Below are 20,599 nucleotides of genomic sequence, written 5' to 3' on the forward strand. Positions count from 1 at the left end.
CTCCATATGCAGCAGCGGCAGCAGCCCAAGAAATGGCAAAAGGGCAAAAAGGCAAAAAAAAAAAAAAAAAAAAAAAAAAGGCGGGGGGGGGGGCGAGCGCTGGCAGATGTGGTGCCTCCAACCAGTAACAAATCTGAGGCAACTGCATCTATCTGTCTGACTCAAAACCTTATAGTTGCCATTGAAATATAGGAGGGGAAATCAATGGGATTAGTAACAGCAGAGAGAATGCCCATCTTGCCAGCTGTTGCAGCGCCTGAAAGCGAAGTTAATGAAATGCAGGCTTCATGAAAATCCTAGGGTTCCTTAGTTCCACTGAAATGTAACCACAGCCGTCTTCTTCAACAGCCCTACATCCAAGTAAAGTGTATATCCCCGGGTAATACGGCACAAATGCTTCTGCACACAAGAGAGGTGCGTGCAGATTCCTAAGACGAACCAAGCTTCTGGAAGCAGGCAATGCTGCAACAAGGCCTGAGTTTATTTCAGGTCGCTGATGTGGGTCGCCAAGGAGAAAAAACGTGATCTCGCTGGTCTGCTGGGCTGGCCTCTCTGAGCAGGACATCAGAGAAACTCACACCCCCTTTTCTCACACGCATGTGCTCTCTGTACCTACATACACTGACTGGCTTCCCCGGCTGAATCCTGCATTTGCCCACAGCTCAGGTTCCTTTCAGGTTCTAATCTACAATGGCCAATTGGACATCATCTTGGCAGCTTCCCTGACCGAGCGCTCCTTGATGGCCATGAACTGGAAAGGATCCCAGGATTATAAAAACGCAGAAAGAAAAGTTTGGAAGATCTTTAAATCTGATCGTGAAGTGGCTGGTTACGTACGACAAGTGGATGCCTTCTGCCAGGTATGAAAATTCCAGGCATACGGGTGTGGGAATGGGATAGTGGGATTGAAACTAAAGCTCTAGTACCGATAAGGCTTGGTCAGCCTTAAGCAAAGTCATACAGCAGCCAGCATGTCTTCTGTTGGAGAGAAGGGTGGTCGGAGTTCCCATTAAAATACAGATACTCGATGTTCAGACAGAAGTTGACAGACACAAGGGTAGGTGTTGTTTAATAAGAGATAAAGTAACACTTTAAAAGACAATACTTGGACAGTTCCCCCTCGTGGCACAGCGGAAATGAATCCAACGAGGAACCATGAGGTTGAGGGTCCAATCCCTGGCTTTGCTTAGTGGGTTAAGGATCTGGCATTGCCATGAGCTGTGGTGTAGGTCGAAGATGCGGCTCTGATCTGGCGTTGCTGTGGCTCTAGCGTAGGCTGGCAGCCGTAGCTCCGATTCGACCCCTAGCCCGGGAACTTCCATATGCCACGGACGCGGCCCTAAAAAAAAAAAAAAAAAAAAAAAAAAAAAAAAAAAAAAGACAATTCTTGGAGTTCCCATTGTGGCTCAGTAGTTAACGAGTCTGACTAGGAGCCATGGGGTTGTGGTTCAGTCCCTGCCCTCGCTCAGTGGGTTGGGGATCCGGCGATGCTGTGAGCTGTGGTGTAGGTCGCAGACACAGCTCAGATCCCACATTGCTGTGGCTGTGGTGTAGGCTGGCAGCTGCAGCTCTGATTCCACTCCTAGCCTGGGAACTTCCATAGGCCACAAGTGCGGCCCTAAAAATAAAGTGCTTAACCCCAAAATATAAATCATTCATGAGATAATTCGTCTATTTGGGAAATAGACTAATTTCCCAAAAGAGAAAAGAGAGCTTGAACAAGTTACATGAGGAGGTTCAATGTAATCTCCTCTGGCAAACCTATGATCACATGGAGCCCGAGGACAAAATCTCTTAACTGATGCTCTAGCATGACCTTTCCTTTAGGGGTCAGATGTTATTCTGGCCAAGCCTGTCCACTACACCTTCAGTTTGAAGCTCTTGGCTCCTCAAAGATGAATAGGTCTTCCTCAATGACTGTACTGGTGATTATACTGTTTACCTCCAGAAAGTTTTTGGAGAAATTAAAAAAACCCCTTAAGTTTGTATAGTTAGTCTCAAGAGGAAAAATTTAGTCTTTTGGACTTGACTTTTTGTCCTCTAGTTTTTTACGTGAGGCAACATTGGGATCTCAATTCTGTACCTCCAAGTATTTGGAATTACAGGTGTGTTTTTTTGTTTTGTTTTGTTTTGTTTTGTTTTGTCTTTTGTCTTTCGAGGGCTACACCAGCAGCATACGGAGGTTCCCAGGCTAGGGGTCCAATCGGAGCTGCAGCCACCAGCCTACACCACAGCCACAGCAATGAGAGATCCGAGCTGTGTGTTCGACCTACACCACAGCTCACGGCAACGCCTGATCCTTAACCCACTGAGCCGAGGCCAGGGATCGAACCTGCAACCTCCTGGTTTCTGGTCAGATTCATTTTTGCTGCGCCGCCATGATGGGAACTCCTGGAATTACAGCTTTCTAATGCTTGAGTTTTCCTTTAGGCAAATCCATGTTCCAAATAGAAATTAATCAGAAGCATGTTACCTTAAAAGTACTTTTCTCTGGTTTAGTAAATGAGAGTTCACAAAGAATTTCGTGGGGTCACTGCATTATGATATGCATTACTCATTTATGTTAGAAAAAGATGATAGATCAAGTCGAAATTAAAATTCTAATGTGAGAAGGTACCTTTTTCTGCCCTTACTCCAGTCATTCTAAGCATTAAATAACATGTAAGCAATTTCAATATTACACAAAGTGTTAACTACCGTGGACAAAGAAAACAGTTGAGGGTCATATTTCTGGGCTCAAGTGAAGGTACATTTGGAAAAGTTACAGCATTACAGTTTCTAGATAGAGGTAAATTATACCAAAGAATTAAATACTGGTAGAATGGCAAACTAAACACTCAAGAGTAGAAACAGTATAGAAGTTTCTACTATACTGAAACAGTAGAAGCAGTATAAATATGAGGCTTGAAAAGGGACCGGGGAAGGGTGAAAGGGGTGTTGACATGCATAGATCTGGAGGGAGGATGGAAAGTGCTGTGTCAACTCCTGTCCGCGTCTATAAACTTGCATGGAAGCGACCTTGAATTTGGTATTGACTTTGGGGACAACAATAAATAGACAACTCTGAAGAATGATTCCAAAATAGTGGACTTCCTGGACATGCGGAGGCTCTTCAGTTGAAGAAAATAAGCTGGACTTAATTTTTGTTGTTCACTGGTCTCTTTTTAAGTAACACAACTTATATAGCAATTCAGGTATTTTTTAAAAAGAGGGAAAAACAACAATAGTTTCAACATTTGAAATTGCATGTTAATTCATTCCTCTGTGCACAGGTACATTTTTTAACAGTTTTAAAAGTGTAAGATGGACTCTGCTTTGTTACTTCAGAAAACGTGTATATTGAGATACAACATGATATGGAAAAATTAACAAATTACAAATATACACGTAAATGAGTTTTCACAAAGTGAACGTATTCATGTCACTGCCACCTAGATGAAGAAATAGAATTGATCTAATACTCCCCCATTGTCACTGCTACCCTCCTTCTCAGGGAGGACTCCTCAAGTCCTTCGGACATCTAATATCCTAGATTAATTTTGCTGGTTTTTGAATTTTTATAAATGGACGCATTCAGTATGCACCCTTTCGTATATGGTATTTTGGCTCAGTTTTATGTTTATGAGATTTATTTATTTTCTTGCATTAGGCAGTTAGTTCATTTTCACTGATGTATAGTACTCTAATATAGATTTCATATTATATATTATGAATAACATAATTATATTATACATAAATATGCAACTATTATATACAAATATATAATATATATTGTAATATAGTGATACACACCCAATTTATTTAATTATGCCACTCTTTTCTACAGATAGTAGATACTTTCATCTATTTAACTGGGTGGTTTTCAGCTTTTAGCTGTGAGGACTAATGCTGCCATGAACATTACTTTCCATTTTTAGATACACTTTTGTATTGTGTATATGAGGGAGTGGAAGAGTGGGATTGCTGAGTTAAGGGTGCCAGTTCTCACACTAACTAGCAGTGTGCAGATGTTCCAGTTATTTCATGTCTTCTCGGATTGTCAGTCCTCCTTGTTTTCAGTATTCTGGTAAATGAGTAATGCATTTTATTATGATTTTAATTCTCATTTCCCTGATGACAAGTGAAGATGGGCATCTTTTCATGTATGTGTGAGCCATTTGGATGTTCTCCTGTGAATACCTGTTCAAACCTTTTTGCCCAGTTTTCTCGGGTTGTCTGTCTCCTGATTTATATCACTTCCTCATATAGTCTGGATATGAGTTCTTTGTCAGTTGTATGTATTGCATATATCTTCTCTCACTCTGTGGGTCACTTTTCACTTTCTTAATGATGTCTTTTGATGAACAGAAATTCTTCATTCTTCATTTTAATATAGTCCAACCTATCAATTTTCTCCTCTATAGTTAGTGCTTTTAATGTCATATGAATAGACACTTTTTGTTATTGTTGAGAGGCTTTATTGTTTTGCCTTTCACTTTTGGATCAACAATTCAGGCGGAATTGATAGTAGATGGGTGTATGATGTCAAGATTCTTTTTAATCCATAGAAATATCCAAACAATCTAGCATCAACTTGCAAAAAATATTCTTTTCCCACTCTTCTGCAGTGTCACCTTTGTCATAAATCAGGTAACTATGTAGGGATGGCTTTGTGTCTATTCTCTGTTGTCTATTCCATTGGTTTATATATCTGTCCATGAGACAAGACCTTAGTATCCTATTTACTGTAGCTTTATAATAGCTCTTAATAACTGGTAATGTGAAACCTCCAACTATATTTTGCTTCAAAATTTTCATTGTTATTCTTGGGTTGTTTGTTTTTTTTTTTTGCATTTCCATATAAGTTTTAGACTCGCTTTATCAGTTCTCTAACAATTTCTGCTGAGATTGTGTTTGACGTTGCATCAAAAACCTTTTATCAATTCTAGGACTGTTAATACCTTTACAATATTGAATATTCAAAGCTATGCATGTATTATATACCTTCCTTTATTTAGGTCATCTTTTATTTTTCTCAATTACATTGTATAGTTTTCTAGCTAGAGGTATTATATATCTTTTGTTATAGAATCCTGGGTACTTTGTGGAGTTTTTTATGCTATCATGAATTGTATAATTTTTGGAAACTCCAGTTTATAATTATGTGCCAATGCATAGACATACAATTGATTTTTATATTTGTATGCAGTAATCTAGCAAAATTTATTAATTCTACCAGTATGTAAATTCTTTTGTGATTTCCTACATACATAATTATTGTCTTTTATGAGTAATAGCAGTTCTGTTTCATTTTCTTCAATAGTTACAGTTCTTATTTTTTTCCTTGCCTCTCATCATCAAGACTTTGCTGAAGCTGAAGAAAGGTAGTGAGAGTGGAAGTCTTTGCCTCCATCATGTATCAGAAGGGATGCTTATCCCTGGGATTGGTCTACACATATTTTATTTGGAATATTGGTATCTATGTTCTTGAGAAAAATTGGCCTGTAACTTTCCTTTCTTGTAATGTCTTTTCCAAGATTTGGATCAGGTTTATGCTGGCCTCAGGAGGCATCTCCCCTCTTTCCAGAGCTTGAAATAGTATCTTTAAAAAAAAAATACTGGCTCATATAATGTAAAAACCTTATAATAACATACGGAAGTATTCATTTGCTCATCCCTCCCTTTGTGATGGCGGTCTTGTACATTTACGTCTACAAATGTCGTAAATTCTGAAGTGAATAGTTAGGATTTTTGCTTTAAACAGTTCCCCATAAATAATTTAGGAAACAAGAAAACATATTTTATATTTATTTATTATAAGTCTTTGTTCCTCTGTTTAGAGCCACATTTCCATCAGGTATCATTTCCCCTCAGCCTGAAGAACTGCCTCTAACATTTCCAGTAGTGCTGGTCCACGGTGATGAATTCTCTCAGCTTTTATTTTTTGTTGTTGCTGTTATTCCAAAAAGTATTTTAATTTTTCATGAACTAGTATCTTTAAGTGTTAGGGGATTTATTGGTGAAATGTTAGGGCCTGGAGTGAAAGTTTTTAATTATAGATTCAATTTCTATAATAGCTATGGTATTAGTCAAATTTCTGCTTTCTCTTATTGTCAGTTTTCATTTTTATTTTTAAAATTTATTTTATTTTATATCTCTATCTATCTAACTATCTATCTATGTATTTTTTTTTAGGGCCACACCCACAGCATATGGAGGTTCCCAGACTAGGGGTCGAATCGGAGCTACAGCTGCTGGCCTACCCTACAGCCACAGCAACGCTGCCAGATCCTTAGTCCACTGAGCAAGGTCAGGGATAGAACCTTCATCCTCATGGATCCTAGTCAGATTCGTTTCTGCTGCACCATGATGGAAACTCCAACTTTTATGTCAGTTTTCATAAGTTGCAATTTTTCAGGAATGTATTCGTTTGATCTAAAATTTAAAATTCTTTGGCATCAAGTTGCCTTTATACATCATTTTACTATCATTTATGTCTCTTAAAATCTGTAGTGATATTAGTAATTTGTGCTTCTCTTGCCTGGAGTTTAAAAATGCTGTTATTCTTTTCAGAGAACCAGTCCTTTATCGATTTTCCTTAGTGTATTTTTACTCTCTGTTTATACTTATCTTCTTGCTCTTGTTTCCTTGTATGTGTTTTACTATTCTTTTTAAAATTCTAATATGGATACTTAGAATATGACTTTTCAGTCTTTCTTCATTTCCAATATATGCACTCAGTGTGCTGAATTTAAGCATGGCCTTAACTGCACCTGAAAATTTGTCATAGTTTTATTAGCATTGAGTTTAAAATATTGATAATTTCCATTCGCTCTCCTTTGACCAATGGATTATTTTAAAGTGTACTAATTGCATAATTCTCAAACATTTTGGTCTTGTTTCCTTGCATTTATTTCAGGCATAAGGAAACACACTCTATTTTTGGTTTGTGGTCAGGAAACATACTTTTCATAATTCTGATTATTTGGAATTTGTTGAAACTTGTTTTATGGCCTGCCAAACAGTTGATTTTGATAAATATTCCATGTAGATTTATAAAGAATTTGTATTAGTCACTTGTTGGTTGTAGTGTGTCAATTAGGACAGTCTATTAATTTTATTGTTCAAATCTTCATATCCTTTCTTCTTTCTTACTGCTTGTTTTATCAGTAAACAAGAGAGGTCTGTTAAAAATCTCCTGTAATTGAAGTTTTTCTATTCTCTTACATACATTTTTACTTTATTTTGTGTCACTAAGTACATAAAACTGTAGAATTGTTATACCTTTCTGGCATATTAACTATATTCATCATATAAAATGTTCCTTTTTTTATCTATATTGCTTCTTATCACAAAGTCTAATTTGTCGATAATTGTATAACTTTGCCATCTCCTTTTGATTAGTATTTTCTGGGATTTTTTTTTTCCAACATTGTGCTTTTGGTCTTTCTGAATCCTTACATTTAAGGTGTGTGTTTTCTAAGCAGCATACAGTTGTATTTTGTTTTTTTTTAAAATATAGATATTGATAGTTTTTTAAATGGAGTAGTCTATTTACATTTATTATAATTACTGATATATTTGTGTTTAAATATATTGTTTAACCATGTTCCTATTTATCCTACTAGTACTGTATTCCCCCATTTCTCTTACATTCTCTTGTATTACTGACATGTTTTATATCATTATGGTTTTTATCTTTTTTAAGCGTGTTGCCTATGCATTCTTTTAATCTTGTTTGGTGATTATACTTGAGAGTACTATACAAATTCTAGACTTACTTAATCCTAGTATTAATTAGAATTTTACCACTTTCCAGACAAATGCCAGAGCTTTAGATCACTTTATTTTTCATGCTTACTCTCCTGCTTTTTGTATTATCATTATATTTTTTTAAAAAACATCAATTACACATATAGTCTAAATATCACAAGACATTATTTTCTCAGTGTATACAGCCAGTACTCATCGAGACCCATGTAGTTATCCTTTCACTTGATCTGCAATGTCATAAGTATTTCCATGCTTATGACTGGGATTACTTTTCTTTGCCTAAAGAAATCCTTTTAGTATTTATTGTAGTAAAATTCTGTTAGAAACATTTTCTCCATTTTTGTTTGTATGAGAATGCTTTTATGTTGCCTTTAATTGAGAAGGACATTTTCCATGGAATTGGTTTTTAGTTTGGCAGATATTTTCTTGCAGCACATAAAAGATGTTATTCTACTGTCCGCTGACTTCTGACCATAAGTCTGTTTTATTGCTGCTTCCTTGAAGGTGATTTTTTTTTTTTTTTTGTCTTTTTGCCATTTCTTGGGCTGCTCCCGCAGCATATGGAGGTTCCCAGGCTAGGGGGTCGAATTGGAGCTGTAGCTGCCAGCCTACACCACAGCCACAGCAATGCACGATCTGAGCCACGTCTGCCACCTACACCACAGCTCATGGCAATGCCGGATCGTTAACCCACTTAACAAGGGCAGGGACTGAACCTGCAACCTCATGGTTCCTAGTCGGATTTGTTAACCACTGCGCCACGACGGGAACTCTGAAGGTGATTTTTTTAACCCCCACCCAACTACTTTAAGATTTTCTATTTTGCATTTTCAAAAATTTTTACTGTGTTGTACATAGGTGTGATTTGTTTATATATGTATATGTATACATGTGTATATACACATATATCTTAACTAATTAATTAGTTTACCCAGCTTAGGTTTCTTGAGCTTTGTGAAGCTATGGCAGGTGCAGCCCTAACAAACAAACAAACAACAAATGACACCTAGTTCTTGAACCTCTTGTATTTGCATCACTCATTAACCTGATTCTACTGGGTTTTTTTATGGCAATTTGATCCTTTTTCTTGATATGCCTAGAAGCTTTCAATTGAATGTCAGGCATTAAACAGGTAAAATTATGGAAATAGTTTGAGTTTTTGGCTGATGATATTTACCTTCAGAGAGATGTTATTTGCTTCTATCAGGCAATTAAAATAGGGGCAAGCACCTTTATCAAGTCTGGAGTCGAGTGTATTTAAATCTGGAATTTAGGTGGTCTAGTTCCATGGCCCTAAGTTGATATTTGTGGTATTAACCAGGGTCTCTACCCTTTGGCAGAGCACGAACACCAGTATCTCGCCGTCAAAGCTCCATTCAAGTTTCCAGTCTCTTAACTACGCACTTTATGCTTGGTTTTGTAGCCTCTTGGCCCCTGAATTAACTATTGCTTTGATGTGGACAGGGCCAGGGAATGTCAGACTCAGCCTGTTGCCCTTCCGTTCACTTCGCAAACCTGTTCCCGTGCAGAATAGTGGGCTCCCAAAGAGGTCCTCCTCCTAATCTCTGGAACCTGTCAATATGTTATGTCACGTGGAAAGAAAGAATTAAGGCTACAAATAAGCTTGTTAATCATCTGACCTAGAGATGGGGAGATTAATCTGGATTGTCCAGATGGATCCAGTATAATCACAAAGGTCCTTATGATTGAATGAGGGAGGCAGGTGAGTCAGAGTCAGAGAGTTTTGAAGATGCCACACTGCTGGCTTTGAAGATGGAGAAGGACCATGAGCTAAGGAATGCGATTGGCATTCAGAAACTAGAAAACATAAGAAAACAGATTCCACCCTAGAGATTCCACAGGGAATGGATTCTTGCCAAGATCGTGCTTTTAGTCCAGTGGGACCATGTCTAACTTCTCACCTCCAGATTTGTAAAATAACAAATTATTGTTGTTTTAAGGCACCAAATTTGTGGTGATTTGTTACAGCAACAAGAGGAAATACACCCCTAATGTCCTGGCTACCTTGCTAGATTCTCAAGATCTTCAAGTGGGTGTGTTCTGTATTTTGTCCAATTTTTCTAGTTGTTCTTAGCAGGAGGACTGAGAGCGAGTGTCTCTGCCAGCATAGGATGTGCCACTTGCTGTTTTATTCTTTTAACATTATATCACATGTATCTTCAAAGTTGCAGTATAAATTCTTAGCCTATTTTTAAGCAATATTCCATTGAATTGATATAATTAATTTTCTTAAATACTCTCTTATTGTCTGTTTAAGGTTGTTTTCTTTCGTTGTTGTTATTGTTATTATTATTAATTGTAAGCTAATTTTCCAGCTAATCGTTTCCATAGTCCTACTGATCTACATAAACTATTTAAACAAATCAGTCAAAAGATAGAATATGATTTTTTTGTGTGCAAGATAATGAGAGAAAAAAGGGAAATAAAAGCTAGGAGTTATAAGGGATGGACTTATCTACCTATATTTTAATTCAATAATGATAAAGATAGCTTTTGTTTCTTGAGCACTAAATATGTGCCAGCTGTTATAGGTACTTCGTGGATATTATTAGAATACATCTGAAAATTACATAATGTCATTTCCATTTTACATGTGAGGAAACAGACTCAGAGGGTGACCAGTTACTCTGGTATCATCCACTTGTTCAGTTTGTTCCCAGAGCCTGTTTGCCTGTGTCTGGGGATTTAATTGCCAGTCAGGTGGGCAGTTTTAGCTACGTAAAAGAGAAACGCCCAGGAAAAGAACTTCCTTATTTAATTATTTCATGTGTTTGAAAGACATTTGTTAGGCCTTCCTTAGGGACAATACAAACCAGAGAGTTAATCCACATTCATGAGGGTCTAAACTTCCTACCTCCCATCATCCAAACATAGTAATACTTTTTGCCTGTGGCTGGATATGAAGAAATATGAGTTCTATAATGAAATGCCCATATTCTTTTATTTCCGACTGCATCCTCCCATTCCCTGACCAGATGGCCTGGCTGCTGCACAATCAGCAGGCGGAATATTATTTTTAAAATGTCCCTTCCATCGAGGAGATTTTACCCAAAGGAGGGAAGACACACAGGCAGAAAATAAGCAAATGTACACAATAGTAACTAAGATGATGTCAAAACATAAACCTGGATGACGTGAAAGAGCATCAGCGGCAGCTGGGACGGGGACTTCTTTGGACGGTGGGCCCCAGGAGCCTTTCCGACAAGGTGAGGGAGGAGGACCTGAGATAGCAGGACAGCTGCCATGTGCACACAGGGGCCACCGTTTCCATGCGGAGAATGTCCGAATGTGCCAAGGGACAGAAACAAGCTGGGTGTGTCCGAGGACAGCCAGGGGGGCCAGCGGGTCTGAGGTGTGGTGAGGCGCGGGGAAGCGGAGGAGGCAAGGCTGGAGGATTGGCTGTGACCTCATCGTGTGGGAGCTGGTAGGTGGGGTCAAATTTGTATGCAGAAAGTTCATCACAGCCCATATAAATTATATAGATATAGCTCCTGTCTTGTCCAACTTCATTAAACCTCAGCCCGTAGATAAAGCTCTAAGCCTCTTGTTCTGGTTTGAGATCCCTTCCAGTACAAATTCTGAGTTACCCTCTTTGGTATCATGAGCCTCTTCACACACATCCTGATTCTTTTCTCCCACACGGAAAAATGTGCTTGTGGACATCTTTCTGCGGGGGAAGAATTTTTCAGCACAACTGCTGACGAGTCTAGGAATGATCATTGTTACTGAATCAATCTTGGTACAATATCAGGTTATAGATACATGTGTGTATGTGTATGTGCGTGTGCTGTACATGCACATACCTACAGCATTCGTGAGCAGGACCCTGATTCTATGGAATTAATGTCCTTCTAAGAGGAGACACCAGAGAGCTCACTTGCCGACCCCCCCACCTGCCACCCCCTGCACTGCCACTTGAGGACACAGCACGAAGGCAACCAGATCAGCTGGCATTTTCATCTTGGCCTTCCCAAACGCCAAAACTGTGAGAAATGTCTGTTGTTTAAGCCACTCAGTCTATGGGATCCTCATAGAATTTTTGCAGGGATTCAATAAGCTAATTAGCTTAGAGCAGCCCCTGACGCATAGAAAATATTTGTTATTATTATTATTGTGGTGGTGGTATTGTCACTGTGGATCACCTGTAAGAATATGCATAACAAAAGGAAAATCAGAAACGGTAAAAGAGCAGGGAAAATGTTTGATTTTCCCTCAGAGGAAAGTTGGAATATTCACATTCAAGCCATTAAAGGCAGACATATGGGCCAGGGTTGTCAGGCAGCCATCGGCACGTCCTTGCCCCCCGCCCCCCCGGTCTGCGACCCTGCGTTATGGTGAGAACCCCACCAGGCACACTCAGCGGGTCCTCAGGTCCTTCGATGGCTGCCTCAGCCACCTGTTATTTTATGTCCCCCAGACCAGCCGTGTGAAACGCTCCAGTGCCTGGCATTGCACATGTGTCCTGCTCAGGCGAGATGGGGGCTGCAGGGCAGCGTGTGTCGCAAAGGTGGGGAAAGGGATTGGCCGCTGCTCAGAAACTTGTGGCCAGTATCACCCTGAGCCCGCTGGCTTTTCTTGTGAATGCAAAACACATTGAGACGAAATGGCACTCCTCCGGCTGCCAAAACCCGGGTAACAAAAGAAGCGAGGCTCACATATGTTTGTGATAGAAGTGTTTTACTGCACGGCGAGGGATCTGCATTTTATGTAGGTGATTTTTACGATGTTGGCAGCACTCCTTCCCACGAATGCCTCAGCCTAGGATCGGCGTGGCGGGTGGGGATGGGGGAGGCGGGATGAAGGAGGGGAGGGAGCTCCCGTGTTCACAAAGGCGTTCTCTGCGGATCGAGGATCCTGTTCACAATGGCAGGCATCTGATGATGAAGAAAACGGGACTTGGCTTTTTTAGCATTTGACACACAAAACAGAAGCCGGCATATGCGTCTGCCAAAAAAGAAACCCCGCTCTCTGCCAAACTCCACAGCTCTTAATTTAAAAATCAAGACCAAAGTAGCTTTGTCTCCAGAGGGGTCCCTAAAATGTCCACTTGAAGGAATGACAGCTGTCCCAGGAGAGCATCAAGGTGCTGAGATGGGGAGTGTTTTGTCTGTGGGTCCATGGCAAGGGATACCTGCAAAATCAGCCCGTTCCAGCTAGCCTTGGGGATCAGATGAAAAATGCGTGCTTCCTGTTGTCCCCTGTGGGTCCTGGCCATCCCTATCCGTACTAAGAATCCAATGCGCCCTTGTGATATAATCTGAGAGACATGGGTTCTTCTGAGCCTTGGTGTTTTCATCTGTAAAAGGCAAGGTTTGGACTTGAGTTATCTCTAAGATATCTTCAGAAAAAGATCAGAAATATTTTTTTCCATTAATCCTCAGAAGGGCTCAGTTAACAAGCAATAGAGGCTAGATAGTGGCCTTCAGTGTGTGTGTGTGTGTGTGTGTGTGTGTGTGTGTGTATGACTCACTAGTGTTAACAGCGTAGATCAGAGGTTTAATCCTTTTTCTCCTTGGCTGGTGACAACCCATGTCCATCACTGTCAAGGCCACTTTCCTGCTCTTTCTGGGATCTTTTTCTGCCTTTCTCCAGTGTCGTAATTGCTGTTCACGATTTGTTTGATATTGCCACCGCTTTTGAAATGCAGGACGTTTTGTTCTTATATCATCAAATTGTTATTTCAATTCCAAAGACATTTTGATGCCACATTTATAAATATAAAATTTTCATCACAATAATAATCCAGGTGAATTTCTTGAAAAACATCTTTGTACAAAAAGACTTCAGCTAAATTTTCTGAGAAAAGCATTTTTCTATCTTTATCTCACTGGAAATATTTTTATTGAAACTAATTATTTTCCATGTAAACATTAAAAGGAAGATTTGAGTCACTGGCCAATTTTCATTCCTATGCAGTCATACAGGGCCTAGCTTCTTCTACCATGAGTTTTGCTTTATTTCCAACAAATCTCTTTTTCCTGATTGCAATCTGAAAGTGCAATTTTGGTTTTATGTTTTCATTATCAATAGCAGCTCAGGTTATTCAATAATTAAGGAACGGATTATCTCCATCCTTGGGCAGCATTTTCCAGCTGGAACAGATTTTAGATCTCCTTTTCCAGGTAGGAAGATTGAAGCCCAGAGGTTCAGTGACTGTCCCAAAGTCTCCTACCAATTTCACATCTGAGCTGAGACTAGATTCCACGCCTCTTGGCATCCAGCCTGGTGGCTTCCTCCTTCACCAAGAGCACTCACCTCTGGAATGATGGACTGGAAGCGGTAACCTAGTACAGTTAGACATGGAGCCTGCATACATGTCTGCTGTAATTAAAGCAGGCCTGAGAAATAGTGTGTTTTACTTCTAGTCTTAACTCTTAAGTCACATGCACGTGCCCTTCTATAGACAGAGTATCAGGATGTTTGAAAAGATGCTAGAGCTTAGTAGGTGGTGAGGCAAAGTTCAGGCATTGCTGAGAATGTTATAGCTTTACCTCAGAACTTCTGATGTTAATAAAGGAACAGATGCTGAAATTGGCTAAAATGAGCAGAGGAAACAGGGTGGGCAGAGCCTCAGACTGAGAGCGTACGAGGCAGGGCCTAGGCAAGACACACAGTCTGCTTTCTAATCTGGAGCCTGGAGGATGAAAGCTGGGAGAGAAACTGGAAAGGGACCGTGGGGCCCCACGGTAGGCAAAGGGATGAGTGTTCCATTGTTTAAGCAGTAGGGGGTCATTGAAGGGTTTTTTCCCATTTTTTTTTTTATTGTGGTAACATATACATAACAAAATTGGCCATCTTCACCATTTTTCAATATACAGTATTAAAGGCACTCATGATGCTGTACAGCCATCACCACCCATCCGTCTCCACAGATCTTTTCATCTTATAAAGCTGAAGCTCCATAATAAAACATCGACTCCCCATCCCCCCTCTCTGAGCCCCTGGCAGCCCCTGTTGTACCCCTGTCTCCATGAATGTGACTCTACTCTAAGTATCTCATATAAGTGGCAGGACACAGTAGTTGTCTCCATGGAAGATGTTTAAGCATGTCTTCAGAGCTTCGGAACGTTTCAAGTGGCAGCAGTAGGATGACTTCAGGATGCAAAGAGGTCAGAGAAGGGGATTCCTGGGCCACGGAAGGTCACATGAGGAGCTGTTTTGGAAGAAGGTTCTCCACCTGCTTCCTGAGACCACTTCTTCGTGCTCGATTCTGAGCTCCTGAAATAGAGGAGATAAGCTTTGTAATGTCCAAGCTGTAAGCACCAATTTCTGTTTGAGTGATGATGTTTACAGTGTAGTTAAGCCAACCCGAATGCTAAGTATCCACAGGGAGTTGCCTGGCCCACTGGTGTCATCCTGGGGCCCTCCTCAGGCAGCTGTAGTGAACCCCCCTTGCTCCTCAAAGCACAAGGCCTGAGCCATGACTTTCATACACTCTGACCTTGACCTGGACTTGACTTATGGAGTCCTCAGGCCTGTGTCCGCCACACAGTCCTCAGGGGCTTCTCCTGGACTTTCCAAGAGGGATCAGACCGGCCACTGGGGGTCACAGACAGAGAAACCAAAGGGAAGGAGCCCACCACCCTCAAGGCGTGGCTGTCCTGGAGAGTGGCGCCCAGTGGGAGGCAGTCTGGAGTAATGAGAGGAAGGGGGACTGTGGATTTAGACCCACCTGTGTGAATTTCACTTTTGCCATTTAACAGCTATGGGCTGGCTAAATGGGGGTGTCGGGAGGGCCAAAAGAGATGCTAAGGATGGCTGCCGATCCTCCAGCATGTGCAAGCCCTCGGGCGAGTGGTCTGTGGCATACTTTCTTATCCACAATTTTATGGAACACTCACAGCTCTCCTGCATATTATATGGTTGCCTTTACTCATTTATAACTGAAGCAGCAAAAGTTTCACCTGGGAAGCATGCTTAAGGTTTCAAATACCAGCAGTATCAGAGATTTGACACGCCTGTACCTCTCTTTCCCCTGCATCACTGGCCTTTAAGTACCTGTGTGGGCCGTGGAACTGGAAGGATGGGCTAGTCTGGTTGATCAAATTGAGGCCCCGTGTCTGTCCTTGGGATGTGTATGTGGTGGTGGTAACAAAGGTGGGTGGAGTGCTGGTGGTGGCCAGTGTACTTGGCGGCACATCCAGTCCACACAGAAGAAACTGTTTTCGGAGTTCCCGTCGTGGCGCAGTGGTTAACGAATCCGACTAGGAACCACGAGGTTGTGGGTTCGGTCCCTGCCCTTGCTCAGTGGGTTAACGATCCGGCGTTGCCGTGAGCTGTGGTGTAGGTTGCAGACGCGGCTCGGATCCCGCGTTGCTGTGGCTCTGGCCTAGGCCAGTGGCTGCAGCTCCGATTCGACCCCTAGCCTGGGAACCTCCATATGCCGCGGGAGCGGCCCAAGAAATAGCAACAACAACAACAACAACAACAAAAGACAAAAAAAAAAAAAAAAAGAAGAAGAAGAAACTGTTTTGTAAAGGAGGGCAGAGTTTTTATGAGGAAGAGGATGGGGAGGGCCTCGTGCGCAGACACAAAGCGGTAACAACTACAGCTTCCTAACTGTGCTTTTCTAAAACAAACATTAACTGTTTTATTTCTTACACTACCCACAACTGAAAAAATGGTGAAAAGAATAACCACAGTCCTTTGAGTAGGAGGGAAGATGAAGCTAGGATTTCAACATTTCCACGGATAATCTACAGAGGGAATGACAGAGAGCTGGCCACTTGCCTCTCTTGGATTTCCTGCGAACAATTCATTTCTTTTTAATTTAGAATTTTAAACAGCTCAGGGAGCATGAGGAATTATTTCTGAAGGAACCAACAATTCCAGAAAGGTCTTCGACAAGTGGTTGCATGGACAAGAATCAAAGCAAGCAAAGGGCAACAAATGTAACTTTTGCATCCAACTAGTTGTTAGGCAATGAGGAGTTAAAACAGTATTTAATGGAGGAAAGTAGCTATTAAACAGATTTGAGACAATGATTACCAAATGCAGCTAATTTCTGGGAAACTGTTTTGGCTTTGTCACAGAAGTCGTTCACCAGAATCTTCATCTCTCTCCCAGCTCTGCTGACTTCTACAAAGAGGGATGTTCTGATCCATGGGTTCTTTGTCTCCATCTTCTAGATCTGTGCAGATTCTGTCCATTTATGGGAATCAGACTCTGGGCAGAAAACCAGGACGTAGCAATCAAACCACACCCTTGCCCTCCATAATAAGACCTGCCATCATTAGAGAGCCTGAAGGCAGTTCCCAGTTGGATTCTCCAGAAGCAGGCATTGAGGCAGAGTTTGGGGTATAAGATGTTTATTAGGGATTAACACCTGAGAAAGTAAGGGACAGGAAGCAGAACTGTCAGAGGAGGAAATCAAACTGTGATAGCAGCCTGCTGAACTTTGGCCAACCCGGGAGGGCGCGCCAGAGAGACTGGTTTCCATCAGAGCATCTTCCGTCATACAGAAGTGGTCAGACCTTTCTACCCTTTCCTTCCCTTAGTCCCCAAATGTGAGATGCCCCAGGAAGGGCATCATTCGGGGAAAGGCCGTGCTCTGCAGCCAAGGCAGACCCTGAGGGAGCTGACAGCTGGAAGTTGTCTACTGACTAGATTCCCTCCAGCTGGACCCCAAGTCCATCCTTGAAAGGGATCTGATGATACACCTTCTGTGTCTACCACAAAGGCCACTCAGATAATGTAGTCAGAAGTTCTTGGCGTTTTCAGGGGGTAGAAAGCAGCAGAAATGACTGGTTTGCCTAAGACCACATGGATATTGGCCTTCCTTTGTTTGCCTAATGTAATCTTTTGCTTAAGCTCTCAGTGTAATTATTTCTTCTATCTGCTTTAGAACGATGACTCCACCTTATTTTTCAATTTACATCAAGATTCCAAGATAGGGGAGTTCCCGTCGTGGCTCAGTGGTAGTGAAACCATCTAGTACCCATGAGGATACGGGTTTCATCCCTGGCTTTGTTCAGTGGGTTGGGGATCCGGCGTTGCCATGAGCTGTGGTGTAGGTCACAGACACAGCTCAGATCTGGCGTTGCTGTGGCTGTGGTGTAGGCTGGTGGCTACAGCTCCAATTTGACCCCTATCCTGGGAACTTCCATATGCTGCGGGTGCAGCCCTCAAAAGACAAAAAAAAAAAAAAAAAAAGATTCCAAGGTAGGAACAACAGATCTTTTGGGGAAAAGAAGAGTCAGTAAATACATCCTTTTTTCAGTTATTTATTACAAAAGACGAAACTGCTCCAAAACTTACTGGTTTAACACAGCGGCAGTGTATTATTCCCCACAACTGTGTGGGTGGAATGGGCTCACAGGGTCATTGTCCTGAATGGGGTAGGCTGAGGTCACACACGGCAGCTGCAATCAGCTGAGAGTTTAGCTAAAGGAGGGACATCTGGAGTGATCGCCTCTCCTCTAGAGCTTTTTCCACGTGACCTCTACCTATGCAGGGCCCCGGTCTGGACTTCACAGCATGGTGGCAGGTCTCCTAAGTTGAGAAGCAAAAGACACCCATCCTTTTAAGCCCAGGGTTCAAAAGTCCCAGAATATTATTTCTGGGGCATTCTCTTGGTCAAAGCAAATCACAGAGCACAACCAGACTCCTCTTGATGGCAAGAATGACAAAGAATTTGGAACCATCCATATCCAAACCGATGTCTCTCAACCTTTGCAAATACAGATTCCCAAGGCCTGTTTCCAGATATTCTGACCCTGTTGGTCTGGGGTAGACCGGAGCATCAGTGTTTATGCTCCTTAGGGAATTTCATATGCAGCTAGTTTGGGAGAACCCTAAACTGTAATGTCTTCTGTTCCTCTTTTGATACTGAAATAGTTCCCATCTCTCAGGAATCCAGTGTGGCTCATGTTTCGATAAACTTCCATTCTGACACCCACATAGAGTTCTAAATCCTGACCTATTTTACTTACCTATAGGCCAACTAGAAACCTAAGAACATAGTTTTACTCTTAACAAACCAGCCATTGATTTGAAGCATCACCTTTAGAAAAGTGTCCTCTAGTCAACAGCATTTACTGGTATGGCTCTGGGTCTCTGAAATCCTCAGCCAGAACCTTTAACTAAATGTTAAACCTCAGTTCCCTGCCATGCATTGTAGGTTTACAAGTTGTCTTTGTTCTCTTGAAACACTGATAGACCATTGGTAACTTAGACTCATAGAAAAACGCTTTTATTTACTCAAAACATTAGCTTCCTTTTCCCAGCAGAGTTCTGTCCTGTACTGAAATGATGTGGTCCTTGTGTGCAAAGCCTTCAGCTAGTAGTGTGTCTTTGTTACTTTCCAACGAAGATACAACTGGATCAAGCCAGGTCTCCACAAACATTATTGGGCAATATCGTAGCAAAGATGTTGCCCACCATTCACAGTGAATTTGTTTCTGGATATTAATTATTGATCAAACACTGTCATGGACTGATTCAATTAGTCCCATGTCAAAGCAAAAATAAAAATGCAGTGATTTAGACTGAAGCCTTATCGGGTAAGCTTAGCACTTCCATTGGGTGATCATTAGGTTATTTAACAGATTCTTAACCTGGTGTAAGGGTTTGTGGTTAGGATTCAAGGGGTCAATGAACTTAGAAGGGAAAAAAATTGCACCTTTATTTTCCCTCACCACTAACTGAAACACCATTTCCTTCCATTATGAATTATGAAATTTAGCATTTCCTTCCATTATGAATGTAGGCAACAAACCACAGCAGTGTTAACGGTGCCATTGACCTTGTCGCCGTAGAAAGCAGAGATGTTTTCATGTCGAAGACAGGTGCTGTTGCAGGATGCTTAGGACCATCAGTACTTCAAGGTTACATCAGTTATCAGACCCACGGTTTGCTCTTTTGCGTGTGTTCATATAGAAGTCTGTTATGTTGCCGTTTCACAAATTCATGTTTAACTGTTTTGATCATTTCAATGTAATGGCTTCATTTGTAATCTATACTGTATATATATTATGCATACATTATATATATTATATATATACATATCTATAGGACTCATATATCTAAAAACATTCTGAGAGGTGTCTGTAGGCTACGCTAATACCCATAAGAGTCCACGGCACAAGAAAGATGAAGAATCCATGCGTTAGACTATTTGAATTGGTGAGGATAATGTATAGCCCCTCCTCAACCCAAACCATGGACCATCTTTGGTGAACTCAGACTGAGAAGTGATGAGCTTGAATTTTACTTCTTGTTTATTACCTTGATGATTCTCGCTGCTTCCATTATGACCTTGCTCAAGTGCCCTTATATTATAGGGATTAAGAGAATGGGTACTGGGTTAGCTAACCCAGCTCCATCGCTTACCAGCTGTGCGACCTTGGGCAAGTTACTCTATCTCTCCAAGAGGTTCCTCATCTGTGAAGTGGGGATGATATTAATACCTGCCTCTCTCACAGAAGGATTAATTATTAGGGCTAGTTAAAGTAATGTTTATGTATGACTTGACTCTGCCTGGCACCTAGTAAGCATGTAATAAATATTTATTTTTATTGCCTTTATTGACCTTTCCTAGCACGAATCTGTTTTTTTGTTTGTTTTTGTCTTTTGTCTTTTTAGGTCCCCACCCATGGCATACGGAAGTTCCCAGGTTAGGGGTCCAATAGGAGCTACACCTGCCAGCCTACACCACAGACGCAGCAACTCGGGATCTGAGCCGTGTCTCCAACCTACAGCTCACAGTAATGCCAGGCTCTTAACCCACTGAGTAAGGCCAGGGATCGAACCTGTGTCCTCACGGACGCCAGTCAGATTCATTTCCCGCTGAGCCACGACGGGGAACTCCACATGAATCTGTTTTCAT

General features: G+C 41.3%; 1 protein-coding gene and 1 long non-coding RNA gene across 12 annotated transcripts in view; one reads left to right on the top strand and one right to left on the bottom strand.

Annotated features, from left to right (window-relative positions):
- The window catches only part of CPVL (carboxypeptidase vitellogenic like), a 146,335-nt gene that overhangs the window by 93,059 nt on the left and 32,677 nt on the right, over positions 1–20,599 (top strand). For 9 of the 11 annotated variants that reach the window (XR_014834053.1, XR_014834054.1, XR_014834051.1 and 6 more), the window contains one exon: positions 678–860. The exons of the other annotated variants lie outside the window; for them this stretch is intronic. Coding sequence is in view for 4 of the 9 variants with exons in the window: in XM_021078577.2 (XP_020934236.1) it covers positions 678–860 (183 nt within the window). In the remaining 5 variants the exon portion in view is untranslated. The remainder of the gene's footprint in view (positions 1–677; positions 861–20,599) is intronic. 11 annotated transcript variants of the gene reach the window in all.
- Positions 14,514–18,264, bottom strand: LOC100515112 (uncharacterized). The gene is made up of 3 exons (XR_014834057.1): positions 18,031–18,264; positions 16,762–17,098; positions 14,514–14,991 (listed from the first exon to the last, which is right to left on the bottom strand). It is a non-coding gene; the product is annotated as an uncharacterized LOC100515112 (long non-coding RNA).

Source organism: Sus scrofa, chromosome 18, assembly GCF_054392235.1.
Source record: "Sus scrofa isolate SSC_HxYL_T2T_F1_AM1 chromosome 18, Sscrofa_HxYL_maternal_Yorkshire_Landrace_v2.0, whole genome shotgun sequence".
In the NCBI taxonomy this organism is placed as follows: Eukaryota; Metazoa; Chordata; class Mammalia; order Artiodactyla; family Suidae; genus Sus; species Sus scrofa.